We start from the raw sequence: 15,087 nt of genomic DNA, 5'->3' as shown, positions 1-15,087 counted from the left end.
GGATAGATCCCATTCTTTTTTAGCAGCGTTTTACATATTTGTAGACTGTTATATCTCTTGTTGGCTTTCTGAATTGACCTTGGTGAAGTCTTCTAGGAGACCTGCTGTTGGTGACTCGTTTATCTACAAACTGAATAATTGTCAAAGAATAGTAAAGAGTTGACTTCTAGCAATAATGAAAAAAATACAGCAGCTATAATTGAATTTTCTAAGAATAAATAAAACTTTTAAACTATATCATAGTTTCCTCAAAGTTTCACATTTCTGTCTCTCAGTTCAGCTCATGTTTTTGTCTCATGCTTTGAAATGCACAACCTTCTCATTTCTGTGTATCTGCCAGAATATAGTTGGGCACTAGGGTTGTGCTTCAAGCTTTACCTTTCTTTTCATATGTCTGTAGCTGAAGGCTTCATTCCAACCTTCTTTTAAGACCCTTTTCCAGAACAAAAAGGGTAATGAATTCTGCCTTCATAAGATCTCTGCATGTTATTGGTGGAACAGAGTGACTGGTATATACTGGCTTTGATTTTTCCTTTTTCCATACCAGGACAATCTCTAGAACAAAGAAGCAAAGGTAATTTCTGTCTTCTGTCAGTGACCATCAATTATGTGGTGCTATGGTAATGCCAAAAGGTCTGCCATGTCCCTATAATACATAGCACTGTTTTAAGACTGATGGTGAAATATAGTAGTGTATTCAGTTCAGGTGGCAAGGTTTGTGTCGGGGAGGGGAGGGGGAGGTGTGGGGGGTGGGGGCAGGCTGCAGAGGTGGCTTTTGTGAGAAGACACCAGAAGCTGCCCCCATGTCAGACAGAGACGGTTCCAGCTGGCTCCAAGATGGACCCACTGCTAGCCAAAGCTGAACCAATCAGCAAAGCTGGTGGTGCCTCTGTGATAACATATTTAAGAGACGGTAAAAACTGCTGCGCAACAGCAGCTGAGAGAGAGAGGAGTAAGAATGTGTGAGAGAAACAACTCTGCAGGCACCAAAGTCAGTGAAGAAGGAGGGGGAGGAGGTGCTCCAGGCGCCGGAGTAGAGATTCCCCTGCAGCCCGTGGTGAAGACCATGGTGAGGCAGCTGTGCCCTGCAGGAGCAGGTTTTCTGGCAGGAACTATGGCCCATGGGGGACCCATGCTGGAGCAGTCTGTTCCTGAAGAACTGTACCCTATGGAAGGGACCCACGCTGGAGCAGTTTGTGAAGAACTGCAGCCCATGGGAAGGACGCATGCTGGAGCAGGGGAAGAGTGCGAGGAGGAAGGAGCAGCAGAGATGACATGTGGTGAACTTGACCGCAAGCCCATTCGCCATCCCCCTTTCTGCTCGGGGGGAGGAGGTAGAGAAGTTAGAAGTGAAGTTGAATTTGGGAAGAAGGGAGGGGTGGGAGGAAGGTGTTTTTAGATTTATTTTTATTTTCTCTCTATCCTACTCTGTTATTAATTGGCAATAAATTAAATTGATCTTCCCCAAGTTTAGTCTGTTTTGCCTGTGACGATAACTTGTAAGTAATCTTCTGGTCCTTATTTTGACTCATGAGCTTTTCATCATATTTTCTTCTTCTGTCCTATTGAGAAGGGGGAGTGATAGAGTGGCTTGGTGGGCAACTGGCGACTAGTCAGGGTCAACCCACCACAAGTAGTTAGGTGCTTCATAAAGCTTCTTCCTGAAAGATTTAAAATTGTATCCATCTTTTTATATTTGTGTATAATTGTTCCTAATATTGAAGAATGACTATACCTTCTAGTTTTGCTTTTCATATGTTCATGAAGTCATTGTTTTTGATTTGTGATCTATTTAGTTAGTAGTATCTTTTTGCTGGAGAGCAGACTAGAGAAAAGTCTTCATAAAATTAAGTACAGCTGCCATATTTGCTCATCGCCTCCCTTTTTGGAAAGAGCTCATGTTGTCCTCTTCCAGAAAGACACTTCTCACTGATATTTAAATGATGAATCTTCTAATCTTCCATGGCATTAATTTCATTTTACTTGCTATTCCCATATAGCTATGTATTTGAAACCACTGATCTGACGAGAAATTAAATAAATTCATATTAAACTAGCAAGAACAATTAGAGTGAAAGTTAATCATGTGTATCAAATGATGGTATCAACTAATTCACTTTTTGAGCAAACATGTTTACTGGACCTGTTACTATTTTCCACATGCTTGAATAGCTAACCTGTGTACATATAATGGAATCGTGGAATCTGCCTTGCTGGAAATATTCAAAAGTTGTCTTGACTTGGGCCTGGATAACCTAATCTAAGGCCCTGTTTTCAACAGAAGGTGGGACCAGGTGATCTTCAGGAGTTCCTGCCAGCCTAGACTTTTCTATGTTTCTACAGTCTTTTAAAATAAAGCTTGAGTTGAACTTAAATCAAGTTTCTTGCTAATTTTTAGTATTTTCCCTTAGTTGCAAAGACCTGTTTTTAAAAATAAACGTTAAAATTATAAACTAGCTTTGCTGATGCCTTGAAAAATATATTGGTTGGAGTACCTTTCCTTAAGTGATGTTGTAGGTTATTGTGGTGGTTTAGCCCCTGCCAGGGTCTGAGACCACGCGGCCGCTGCCCCTCCCCCACAAAGGGAGTGAAATACAAAGCCCCAGGGCTGAGATAAGGAGAGGTTTAATACAACAGTGCAACAGCAACACAACCAAACAATAACAATAACAGTAATAACGATGAACAGAGCAAGATATCTACCGATACAGCAGTGAGAGGACTGGCTGCACACCCCGCGCGTTCTATTGATTCACCCGCGCAAAATGGGCGCCAGGATGTGACGTCCGCATGGTATCTGAATAACCCAGCTAGAGCTTCCCCCCACTGCTGGGGAAACTTAACCCTATCCTGGTTAAACCAGGACAGTTATGAATTCAACAGTTATGTTAATAAAAACAGGTCACTTAAAAAAAAATGTTAATGAATTATATTGTCTCAATGTTTATATATTGCTTTTAGTTATTTGACAAGACTTGCAGATAGCCTGTTGGTTTACCAATATTATGTGTTCTTGTTTTTAACAATGTAGTCATATTTTAAAGGTCTATTTTCATGTTTTGTTTATGAAGTTTGGTGTGGAAATATAATTGTTTTGCTTTTGTTCAGAGAAATACATAGTTAATATCAACCTTATTTAAATTGCCTTCTTTGTACTTCAATTTCAGTTCTCCTTGCAAACAGATATGACCAGAAGGCAGTTAGAGTATGAGGCAAGGCAAATCAGAGCTGCAATGGAAGAACAACTAGGTACTTGTCAGGACATGGAGAAGCGAGCACAGGTATTGTTTTTCTTTCATTAGCAGAAGGAATGGGAAAAGGTTTTCCTGTGTTTTCATTAAGTTATTGGTGGTTTATATCTTTAAACTGTGTGTAAGCCCAGTGAATAGCTTAGAACATTTATCTAGCCTTTTAAATGCAAAAATAAGAATCAAAACATAGAAAATACCTACTCAGCAAGAAGGGCCTTTCTCTGCCTGTTTAAAAGAAAGCTTGTGAGTAGGTGGGAGTAGTAGACAATGTCTTGAAAAGAAAGTAATTTTTGATCATTTGGCTGTAATTTATTTCAATTTTAGCTTTGAACAAGCGTGTAATTGCAACTGCTTTAATTTGTTTGTCATGTTGTTGTTTAAGTTTGTGCTTTTAAGTTTAGAGTAAATTCCAGTTACTGTTGTTAAGTTTCCTTGACCAGAAAGCATGTATCAAGGAATAATCTTTGAAAATGAGATATATTGGCAAAATGTAGTTTGCATCCTTACCTGTAAATTCTGTATGTATAAAGTATATGTATAATTCTGTATGCAAATCATGTTATACACATTTGGAAGTAATTCAGAATGTAATTGTGTGTAAATTAAATTATCAATTGCATGCTGGCTTTAAAAAAGTATTCCCCCACAGTAGTAGAGTGACAATTTGAATTATATATTGACATCTATTTCCATAGATGTTAAATAGCCAGTTTTGTTATTAATACCCAACTTTTAATAAAAATAGTCTCTTTAGGCTTCATTTTCTTCACCAAATTTACCTCAACACAAAATTCTACATATGAAATATTTCTAATGAATTCTGTTTGTAATTAAAATTTAAAGCAGCTTTTTATAAAGCAAGTAACTTAGAACTTTTCAGAAAATTTTTATGGTTATAGTTTTTAGCAAAATATGCATCCTCTAATTGTAGACATCACTCTATGAGGTATGTACATTAAGGCCATATAAGGATCTATATTGACATACTCATACAGACCAAAGTTCACTCTTCCTTGTTATAAGCTGCTTGGATAACTGCCTCTGATCTGGAAGCCATATGGCTGTTATAGAGGTTTATCAGCTATGGTACTACCATGCACTAATACAGCTGTGTTACTTGTGTGTAACCAGATCCAAATGAAGGCAGAACAGACTCAGAACTGTCTGTGTACGTCTGGTTAGCCCTGTTGTAAAAGAAAGTAATAGTGAATCAACACTAGAACTTATGAGCATGATATCTTCTTACTAATAAGCTGGCCAAACTTTAAGTGCAGTCAGAGAATAAATCAAATATTTCTAAGATTTGACTGTAGTTATATCACTATAAAAATAATTAAGTTGTCCCTAAATGTATACTTCCCTACACATTTTGTTTTAATTTCAGGGGGGCACTACCAAGAGGATGTTGAATTTTTTTTATGGTTTTCTGAATTAATGCTTGCGCATGGGTTTATCACAACTATTTTATTCCCTATACATATGTATAACACCTATATACTTATGGAAATTAGTGTCTATTAGGATTATATAAAGATTATAAGATAGGAAATAACTAATCTGCATTGGTTTTATTATACAAAGGACAGGTGCCAAAACTGTGTAGAAGTTAATTGTTGTATAAATATATAAAAGCCAAGTCAAGATTATTCCACTGTAATTTTCAAATGTGAAAAGTGAACTTTTCATATTTGGCAGGTATAGTGAACTTGCTAGTTTTTCAACTTTCATTTTGCTCTATATTTTTGTTCTTCCATGATTGTCATACAGAATACTGTATGACAGATAACAATTAAAATAAAAAAATTTTTTAATACAATTCATTGGCACTCCAGCAAACATACAAGCAGCAGATTCAAATGTCCTTGAGAGGAGAACAAAAACTATTACTACACAGACTCCTAGGATTTAACGACAACCCAAAATCCTCTGTCACTCACCTAGAAAAATGAGGGCTCTCAACCTTGAGGAACTTCTTAGGGCAGCGTCCCAACCCATAGGAACCTCAAGGAGTTTCCTTGGGTGGCATCCCAACCCAAGGGGAGAGTCCTCGACCACAGCACACTGCTCCAGGGGGGACAAGCTCAAAATGGCTCCCCCAGGGGACTCCATTTATACCCCAGCCAAATCTGATCTGTGGTCAGTATCGTCTCCCATCGGCCAAGAGCCCCAAGTACCATAAAGCTCCGAGAACAAGGGCACGGAGAAAGGAAATCAATAGCTACTACATTTCAGCAGCCAGGAAGCCTCATTTTCATCGGGTGGGTGTACTTGCTACAAATTCAATGCCAAATGTAATTTGGAGGAAGAGAAGAGAAAAGTTAAGCAAAATATGAAGACTGGCATTTCAGACAACTCTGTATTAATAGTCCCCAAATACTTGTTCTGTGAGAGACCTGATAACCTGCCACTGGCCAAGAAGTTCATGTACTAGCTGCCCTTTCTCCTGGACCTTAAATTAATAGTAAAATAATAGCCTTCTCCCTTTCTCACCTGTTGTCATTGGGACTTGCTTCCTTTAATCTCCATCTTCTGAAACACTGTACATTAGTTAGCTCACAGAAACTTATTATTTATGCATTATCCTTTATGAAGTTTGTACAGAACCACATGCCCAACAGCTATTAAAAAAGACGCATTAGTAGTGTTAGCAATTTATTTTAGTTTATACATTTAAACTTTACATGGTAGTTCTTGTTTGAAAAAAGAAAAAGACATAGTTAATCACATTTTGTCTATTCAAATATTGTAGTCCAATACTTATAAGCAAAAGTAAAATTTCATTTCTGTAAATGTGGTGAGTTGACCTCAGCCAGCAGCCAAACACCCATCCAGCCTCTCATTCACTCCCCTCTCCCACAGGATGGGAGTTGAAAAGATCAAAATAATGACAGTTTAATAGGGGAAGCAAAAGCTGCATGTGCAAGCAAAGCAAAAAAGAATTCATTCACTACTTCCCATCAGTAGACAGATGTCCAGCCACTTCCTGAAAAGCAGGACCTTAGTACATATAATGGTTGCTCCTCCTTTCCCTGAACTTCTACTGCTGAGCACAGTGTCTCATAGTATGGAATATCCCTTTGGTCAGTTGGAGTCAGCTGTCCTAGCTGTGTTCCCTCCCAGTCTCTTGTCTACCCTCAGCCTAATCGCTGTTGGGGGAGGGAAGAGAAAGAAAGCCTTGATGCTGTGGGAGCACTGTTCAGCAATAGCCAAAACATTGGTGTGTTATCAACACTGCTTTAGCCACAAATCCAAAGCACAGCACCATAAGGGCTGCTATGAAGAAAGTTAACTCCATCCCAGCCAGACCCAGTACATTAAAATCTTAAAAAATGATTTCTAATTCCAAGATTTGAAATCATGTTCACATAGAATGTATTTTTCCTTCATGCCAGAAAAAAAATTATGTCATTAGGTTTAGAGTTACTTAAAATCTCTCTCAAAAAAAATGACCATTCCTGTAGGAATTTATTCCAAGAGTTTTAAAAATTGGCTAAAACAGCAGACCACTAAAGGTTTCAGAAAACTTGCATTGTGGTGTGGGTTGACACCAGCCAGCAACTAAGCACCCACCAGCCCCTGCTGACTTGCCCCACACAGCGGGATGGAGAAGAGAATTGGAAGAGCAGAAGCAAGAAAAATTCGTGGGTCAAGACAAACAGTTTAAGTGAAGGGGGAAAAAAGGCAAATGATGCAAAGGCAATCACTCATCACCTCCCACACGCAGACTGATGCCCAGCCAGTCTCCCAGCAACAGCTACTGTGGAAAGACTACCCCTCACCCACCCCCAAGTTTTATTGCTGAGCATGATGTTATATGGCATGGAATATCCCTTTGGTCATTGGGGTCAGCTGTTCTGGCCATGTCCCTTCCAATCTCTTGCCCACCCCCAGCTTACTCGCTGGAGAGGGATAGAGTGAAAAAAGAGAAGGCCTTGATGCTGCACAAGCACTGTTCAGAAATAGCTAAAACACTGGTGTGTAATCAACAATGTTTTGGTCACAAATCTAAAACATAGCACCTTATGGGCTGATAGGAAAAAAAGTAACTTCATCCCAGCCAGACTTGGTACAGTTCAGATCACTGCTGCACTTGCCCGGTTCCTGATGAGGATCATTTTCCATTGGTTTGGGTGGCTCTTGCTGGAGCATCATACAGCAGTGGCATATCATGCAACTTGCATCATGGCTTATTTCCCCCAAGGTTAAATCTCTTTGAAGGTACACACCATATTTCCCCATCTTGATGTATTTCCCACCAAGTACACCCAGGTCCTTGTGTGAAAGCAACCCTATGAATGGGTTTTCCTTTTCCCAGGGAAGGAATAACCCACACTGTCTTTCCAAACCAGTTCCCTATGCACGCTACAGCGACCTTATCTCTTTCCACAGTATGCAGGGGTTTTGTTTGGGCGGGCCCAGGTTGGTGAGCAGACCTTCTAGTGTTAACCAGCCAAGGGGCTTTTGCTAGGGTTGGCATGGTGTCACATGAGGGTGGCAATACTATTGGGAACACTTATGCTGTTCCTGGGAGCACAGAGGGCTCAGGAGCGTATCTGAAATGCTTGTACACCAACACATGCAGCATGAGAAACAAACAGGATGAACTGGAAGTGTTGGTCAGTTCCCAGAGCTACGATATCATTGGTATTAGTGATAATTGGTGGAATAAGTCCCACAATTAGAGTGCTGGGATGGAGAGCTACAGGCTGTTGAGGAGGGATAGGCAGGGCAGGTGAGATGGAGGTTGTTGCGCTATATGTAAGGGAAAGGTTTGATTGTACAGGCCTTAGAGTTAGTGATTATGTGGTTGAAAGTCTCTGGGTGAGGATTAGGGGGATGGAAAACAAAGCAGATTTCATAGTGGGTGTCTACTATCATTCGCCCAGCCAGGATGATAGCACCAATGAGTTATTCTACAGGCATTTAGGAGAAATCTCTGGATTGGTAGCCCTTATCCTTATGGGAGATTTCAATTTCCCAGACATCAACTGGGAATATCATACTGCTGAGATGAGCAGGTCTTGGAAATTCTTTAGGCTTGTAGGAGATAATTTCTTGTCACAAGTACTCAGTGAGCCAACTAGGAAAGATGCCCTCCTAGACTTGTTTGTGAATAGAGAAGGACTTGTGGGAGATGTGATGGTAGGTGGCTGTCTTGGCCACAGTGATTGTGAAACGGTTGAGTTTAAGATTTTCAGTGTATTGAGAAAAAAGGACAGCAGAGTTGCTACCCTGGATTACAAGAGAGCAAACTTTGAGCTACTCATGGAGCTACTTAGCAGTGTCCCCTTGGAATCTGCCTTTGAGAACTTAGGGGTCCATGAGTGCTGGTCAGTTTTTAAGAACCACCTTTTAGAAGCACAGGAGCAGGCCATCCCACTGTCTCATAAGTCAAGCAAGCAGGGTAGAAGACTAGCTTGGCTGAACAGGGAACTCCTCTTGGAACTCAGGAGGAAAAAGAAATGGTACGATCTCTGGAAGCAAGGTCAGGCTTCACAGGAAGATTACAGAGCTGTGGGTCATATATGCAGGGAGAAGAAACAAAAGGCCAAAGCTCAACTAGAGTTGAAACTGGCCAGTATTGTTTCAGATAACAAGGGCATTTTAAAGTATGTTAATAGCAAGAGGAGGTCTAAAGAAAACATTGGACCAATATTTGTTGAAGATGGTCACCTGACTAAGAGAGATGAAGAAAAAGCAGAGGCATTCAATGCTTTTTTTGCCTCAGTCTTCAATAATACTGATAGACCTTGGGCTGCCCGGTCCTCTGAGTTGGAGAACCACAACTGCGGGAACAGTGACTTTCCATTTGTGGACACTGCATTTGTAAGGGACCAGCTGTATCAGTTGAATGCTCATAAGTCCATGGGGCCTCATGGGATTCATCCCACAGTACTGGAAGAGCTAGCGGATGTTACAGCAGGACCCCTCTCAATCATCTACCAAAGGTCTTGGGAGTCTGGGGAGTTCCCTGCTGACTGGAAGCTAGCCAGTGTTATTCAAATTTATAAGAAGGGCAGGAGGGAAGACCCAGGGAACTACAGACTTGTGAGTCTAACCTCAGTACTGGAAAAATTATGGAAGATCATGGAGATCATACTGAAAGGCATTTAAAGAACATTACAGTCATTTAAAGAACAATGCAATCATCAGCCACAGTCAACATGGGTTCATGTTGTGGTTTAAACTTCACAGAATCACAGAATCGTCTAGGTTGGAAAGGACCTTGAAGATCATCTAGTCCAACCTTTAACCTAGCATTGGCAGTTTCCAACTACACCATATCCCTCAGCTCTATGTTGACCCTACTCTTAAACACCTCCAGGGATGGGGACTCCACCACCTCCCTGGGCAGCCCATTCCAACGCCTAACAACCCGTTCTGTAAAGAAATGCTTCCTAATATCCAGTCTGAATCTTCCCTGGCGCAACTTGAGGCCATTCCCTCTTGTCTTATCACTCATTACTTGGTTAAAGAGGCTCATCCCCAGCTCTCTGCAACCTCCTTTCAGGTAGTTGTAGAGGGCGATGAGTTCCCCCCTCAGCCTCCTCTTCTCCAAATTAAACAACCCCAGTTCCCTCAGCCACTCCTCATACGACATGTGCTCCAGACCCTTCACCAGCTTCGTTGCCCTTCTCTGGACACGCTCGAGTAATTCAATGTCCTTTTTGTAGTGAGGGGCCCAAAACTGAACACAGTCATTGAGGTGCGGCCTCACCAGTGCCGAGTACAGGGGCAAGATCCCTTCCCTGTCCCTGCTGGCCACGCTATTTCTGATACAGGCCAGGATGCCATTGGCCTTCTTGGCCACCTGGGCACACTGCTGGCTCATGTTCAGCTGGCTGTCAATCAACACCCCCAGGTCCCTCTCTGACTGGCAGCTCTCCAGCCACTCCTCCCCAAGCCTGTAGCGCTGCTGGGGGTTGTTGTGGCCCAAGTGCAGCACCCGGCATTTGGCCTTATTGAAGCTCATACAGTTGGCCTTAGCCCATCGCTCCAGCCTGTCCAGATCTCTCTGCAGAGCCTCCCTACCCTCGAGCAGATCAACACTCCCACCCAACTTGGTGTCGTCTGCAAACTTACTGTTCGCCGACAGCCAAACACCACACACCTGGTCGCTTACCCTTTCCCCCGCCTGAGAAAATAGGGGAGGGACAAAATGAAAAAACTCATAGGTTGAAGTAAAAAAACAGTTTAGTGATGGTAACAAAACAGTAATAATAATAGGAAGTCCAAACAGGCAATGTACAATGTGCTTGCTCACCACTCGCCGACCAATACCCACCTTGCTCCTGGCCAGTGATCCCAACAGAACGAAGATCCTGCTGTTGCAGACTGGAAATGAGAGAACCCGCCTCCTTTATATACTGAGCATAATGTCACATGATATGGAATACTCCAATGGTCAATCCGGGCCTGGCACTCCGGCTGTGCCCCCTCCCAGCTCAAGAAAAGTATAACTGTATCCCAGCTGAAACCAGGACAGTTCACAAGGGGAAAGTCCTGTTTAACTAACAGTCTGGTGAAGTTTCTGCTGACTGGAAAAGGGGAAAGACAACTCCTGTTTTTAAAAAGGGAAATAAAGAAGACCCGAGGAACTACAGGCCAGTCACTCTCACCTCTGTGCCCAGCAAGATCATGGAGTAGATCCTCCTGGAAATTATGCTAGGGCACATGGAAAATAAGGAGGTGATTGGTGACAGCCAACATGGTTCACTAAGGGCAAACTGTGCCTGATGAATTTGGTGGCCTTCTATGACGGAGTTACAGCACTGGTGGATAAGGGAAGAGCAACTGACATCATCTATCTGGACTTGTGCAAAGTATTTGACACTGTCTCGCACAACATCCTTGTCTCTAAATTGCAGGAACAAGGATTTGACAGATGGACCACTTGGTGGATAAGGAATTGGCTGGATGGTCACACTCAAAGAGTTGCGGTCAATGGCTCGATGTCCCAGTGGAGAGCGGTGACAAGTGGCGTTCCTCAGGGGTTGGTGTTGGGATCAGTGCTGTTTAACATCTTTTTTGCCAACACGAACAGTGGTATTGAGTGCACCCTCAGAAAGTTTGTCAATGACACCAAGCTGTGTGGTGCGGTCAACATGCTGGAGGGAAGGGATGCCATCCAGAGGGACCTGGACAGGCTTGAGAGGTGGGCCTGTGCAAACCTCATGAAGTTCAACAAAGCCAAGCGCAAGGTCCTGCACATGGGTCAAGGCAATCCTAAGCACAAATACAGGCTGGGCGATGAGTGGACTGAGAGCAGCCCTGCAGAGAAGGACTTGGGGGTATCAATGGGTAGAGGACTGAATATGACCCAGCAATGTGTACTCACAGCCCAGGAAGCCAACAGTATCCTGAGCTGCATCAAGAGAAGAGTGGCCAGCAGATCGAGGGAGGGGATTTATCCCCTCTTTACTCTGCTCTCATGAGACCCCACCTGGAGTACTGTGTCCAGCTCTGGGGCCCCCAACATAAGAAGGACATGGACCTGCTCAAGTGGGTCCAGAGGAGTGCCATGAAGACGATCAGGGGGCTGGAGCACCTCCCTTAGGACAGGCTGAGAGAGTTCAGCCTGGAGAAGAGAAGGCTCTGGGGAGACCTTCCAGTACTTAAAGGGGGCCTACAGGAAAGATGGGGAGGGACTCTTTATCAGGGAGTGTAGTGATAGGAGGACGGGTAACAGTTTTAAACTGAAAGAGGGTAGATTTAGATTAGATATAAGGAAAAAATTCTTCACTGTGAGGGTGGTGAGACACTGGCACAGGTTGCCCAGAGAAGCTGTGGCTGCCCCCTCCCTGGAAACATTCAAGGCCAGGTTGGACGGGGCTTTGAGAAACCTGGTCCAGTGGAAGGTGTCCCTGCCCATGGCAGAGAGGTTGAAACTAAATGATCTTTAAGGTCCCTTCCAACCCAAACCATTCTGTGATTCTATGATGAGGTCACTCACCTAGTGGATGAAGGGAAGGTGGTGGATGTAGTTTTTCTGGATTTTAGTAAGGCTCTTGATACTGACCTTCACAGCATCTGTCTTGACAAGTTGTTCGACTGTGAGATCAGCAGGTTCACGGTGCATTGGGTGAAGAATTGGCTGAAGGGCAGAGCTCAAAGGGTTGTAGTGAATGGGGCTACATCTGGCTGGTGACTGGTCACCAGTGGTGTGCCTCAGGGCTCAATTCTAGGGGCAGTCCTGTTTGATATTTTTAGCAGTGATCTAGATTCAGGAGTTTAATGCACCATTAGCAAGTTTGCTGATGATACCAAACTGGGAGGTGCTGTTGACTCTCTCAAGGGACAATAGGCCTTGCAGAGGGATCTGGATAGATTGGAGCATTGGGCAATCATTGGTGGCATGAAATTTAACAAGAACAAATTCCACATTCTGCACCTGGGACAGAGTAACGTTGGACACAAGTATAAGTTGGGAGAGGAGTGGCTGGAGAGTGGCCCTGCAGAAAGGGGTCTGCGGCTGCTGGTGGGCAGCAGCTCAACAGGAGCCAGCAGTGTGCTCTCACAGCCAAGAGGGCAAACCACATCCTGGGGTGCATCAAACACAGCATGTCCAACTGGTCAGGAGAGGTGATTATCCTGATGTATTCAGCATTGGTGTGGCCTCACCTTGAGTATTGTGTGCAGTGCTGGGCCCCACAATTTAAGAAGGATGTTAAGGTCCTTGAATGCATCCAGAGGAGGGCAACAAAGCTGGTGAAAGGGCGGGAAGGAATGTCCTATGAGGAGCGGCTAAGGACTCTGGGTTTGTCTAGTTTGGAGAAAAGGAGGCTGAGGGGCGACCTCATTGCTCTCTACAGCTTCCTGAGGAGGGGACATGGAGAGGGAGGTTGCTGATCTCTTCTCCCTGGTATCCAGTGATAGGATGTATGGGAATGGTTCAAAGCTGCACCAGGGGAGGTTCAGACTGGACATTAGGAAGCATTTCTTTACTGAGAGGGTGGTCAAACACTGGAACAGGCTTCCTAGAGAGGCGGTTGATCCCCCAAGCCTGTCAGTGTTCAGAGGCATTTGGTCACTGCCTTAATAACATGCTTTAACTTTTGGTCAGCCCTGAAGTGGTCAGGCAGTTGGACTAGATGATCGTTGTAGGTACCTTCCAACTGAAATAGTCTGTTCTATCTTCTCTTATTCTATTCTGAATTTGTATCCCAGTTCTTGAATATCACAGCACCCATTGCTCTCTTTATAGTCTTCAGCAGTCCATTGTATCTTTCAATCTTTCCAGAGGCTTGTGGGTGAATAGGGGATGTGATACACCCAGTCAATGCCATGTTTCTTGGTCCAGGTGTCTATGAAGTTATTTGGAAATGAGACACGTTGTCTGACTATTCTTTCTGGGGTGCTGTGTTGCCATAGAAGTTGTTTTTCAAGATCCAGGATGGTGTTTCTGGCAGTGTTATGGGTCACAGGCTATTTTTTTCAGCCACCCAGTAGTCACTTCTACCATGGTATGCATGTGGCATCTGCCTTGGTGATATAATTGATCTGCCAGGCCTCCCCATACTTATATCTCAGCCACCATTCTCTGTGCCAGAGAGGCTTTACCTGCTTGGCTTAATTATGGCGCATATTTCACATTCATGGATAACCTGTGTGATAGTGGTGGTGGTCAGGTCCACCTCTCAATCATGAACCCGTCTGTATGTTGCGTCTCTTCTTAGATGTCCTAATGTTTGATGGGCCCACCAAGCTATAAATAGCTCACCCTTTACATTCCCAGTCCAGATCCACCTGAGCCACTCCAATTCTGGCAGTCTGGTCTACATGCTCATTCTTTTGATGTTTTTCGGTGGCATGGTTCTTCGGCAAGTGAGCATCTATGTGATGTACCTTTAGAGCGATGTTTTCTACCCAGGCAGTGATGTCTTGCCACAACGCTGCAGCCCAGATGGGTTTATCTCTGTGCTGCCTGTTGGGTCTTCTTCCACTGCTGTAGCCCCCCCCACAGGGCATTAGTCACCATGCATGAGTCAGTATAGAGTGCTGGCCACTTTTCCCATTTGGGAAATATCTAGGGCCAGCTGGATGGCTTTCACTTCTGCAAACTGACTTGACTTGCCTTCTCCTTTGATGATTTCTGCAGCTTGGCATGTGGGACTCATCACAGCAGCATTCCACCTCCAATAGTTTCCCACAATACAACAGGACTTGTCAGTAAACAGAACATATTGCCTTTCATTTTCTGGTAATTTATTACATGGTGGGGACCTCCTCAGGCGATGTTCTGAAGTATCTGCATTCTGGCCAGTTCATGATCTGTTCCAGGATTCCTGTGTGGTTGGGTTTCCCCATTTGAGCCCATTGCATGATCAACGCCACCCGCTTACTCCATGTAGTTTCTGTCACGTGATGTGTAGAGGGGACTCCTCCTTTGAACATCCAGTGTAGCACAGGCAGTCATGGTACCAAGAAGATCTGTGCTTCTGTACTACTAATGAAAAGGACCGCAGTGTATGCCTTGGATCCTCGATACCCCTGGCTCCAAATCCTAGAGGTTGACATCAAGTCTTTCTAGGTGCTGTCTGCCAGAGGCTGCAGGTGAGGCCATGCTCCCTGACTGCAGTGTAGAGCAGATTTCTCACATCTGGTCCTGTCCAGACTGTCCCAAGGGCTACTGCACAAGCCATCTCCTATTTGATCTGTTTGAGGCCCTGTTGCTGCTTGGGGCCCCAGTCAAAACAAGGCTCGCAAGCTGACTGTAACCTGGAATATGCATTCTCCAGAATCCCACGAGGCCTAGGAAAGCTTGAGTTTCTTTCTTGTTAGCTGGTGGGGACATGGGTGTTATCTTACTGATCACATCCCCTGGGATGTGATGATG

At 43.8% G+C, this 15,087-nt stretch overlaps 1 protein-coding gene across 1 annotated transcript in view; it reads left to right on the top strand.

Annotated features, from left to right (window-relative positions):
- LOC141917655 (adenomatous polyposis coli protein-like) overlaps positions 1–15,087 on the top strand; it is a 124,521-nt gene that overhangs the window by 44,347 nt on the left and 65,087 nt on the right. The window contains exon 6 of the mRNA XM_074811017.1: positions 3,168–3,281. Coding sequence (XP_074667118.1) covers positions 3,168–3,281 — 114 coding nt within the window. The remainder of the gene's footprint in view (positions 1–3,167; positions 3,282–15,087) is intronic.

The sequence above is a fragment of the Strix aluco genome, chromosome W (genome assembly GCF_031877795.1).
Source record: "Strix aluco isolate bStrAlu1 chromosome W, bStrAlu1.hap1, whole genome shotgun sequence".
Classification (NCBI taxonomy): domain Eukaryota; kingdom Metazoa; phylum Chordata; class Aves; order Strigiformes; family Strigidae; genus Strix; species Strix aluco.
The sequence above is the reverse complement of the archived record's forward strand: the minus strand, read 5'-3'. Positions and strand labels throughout refer to the sequence as shown.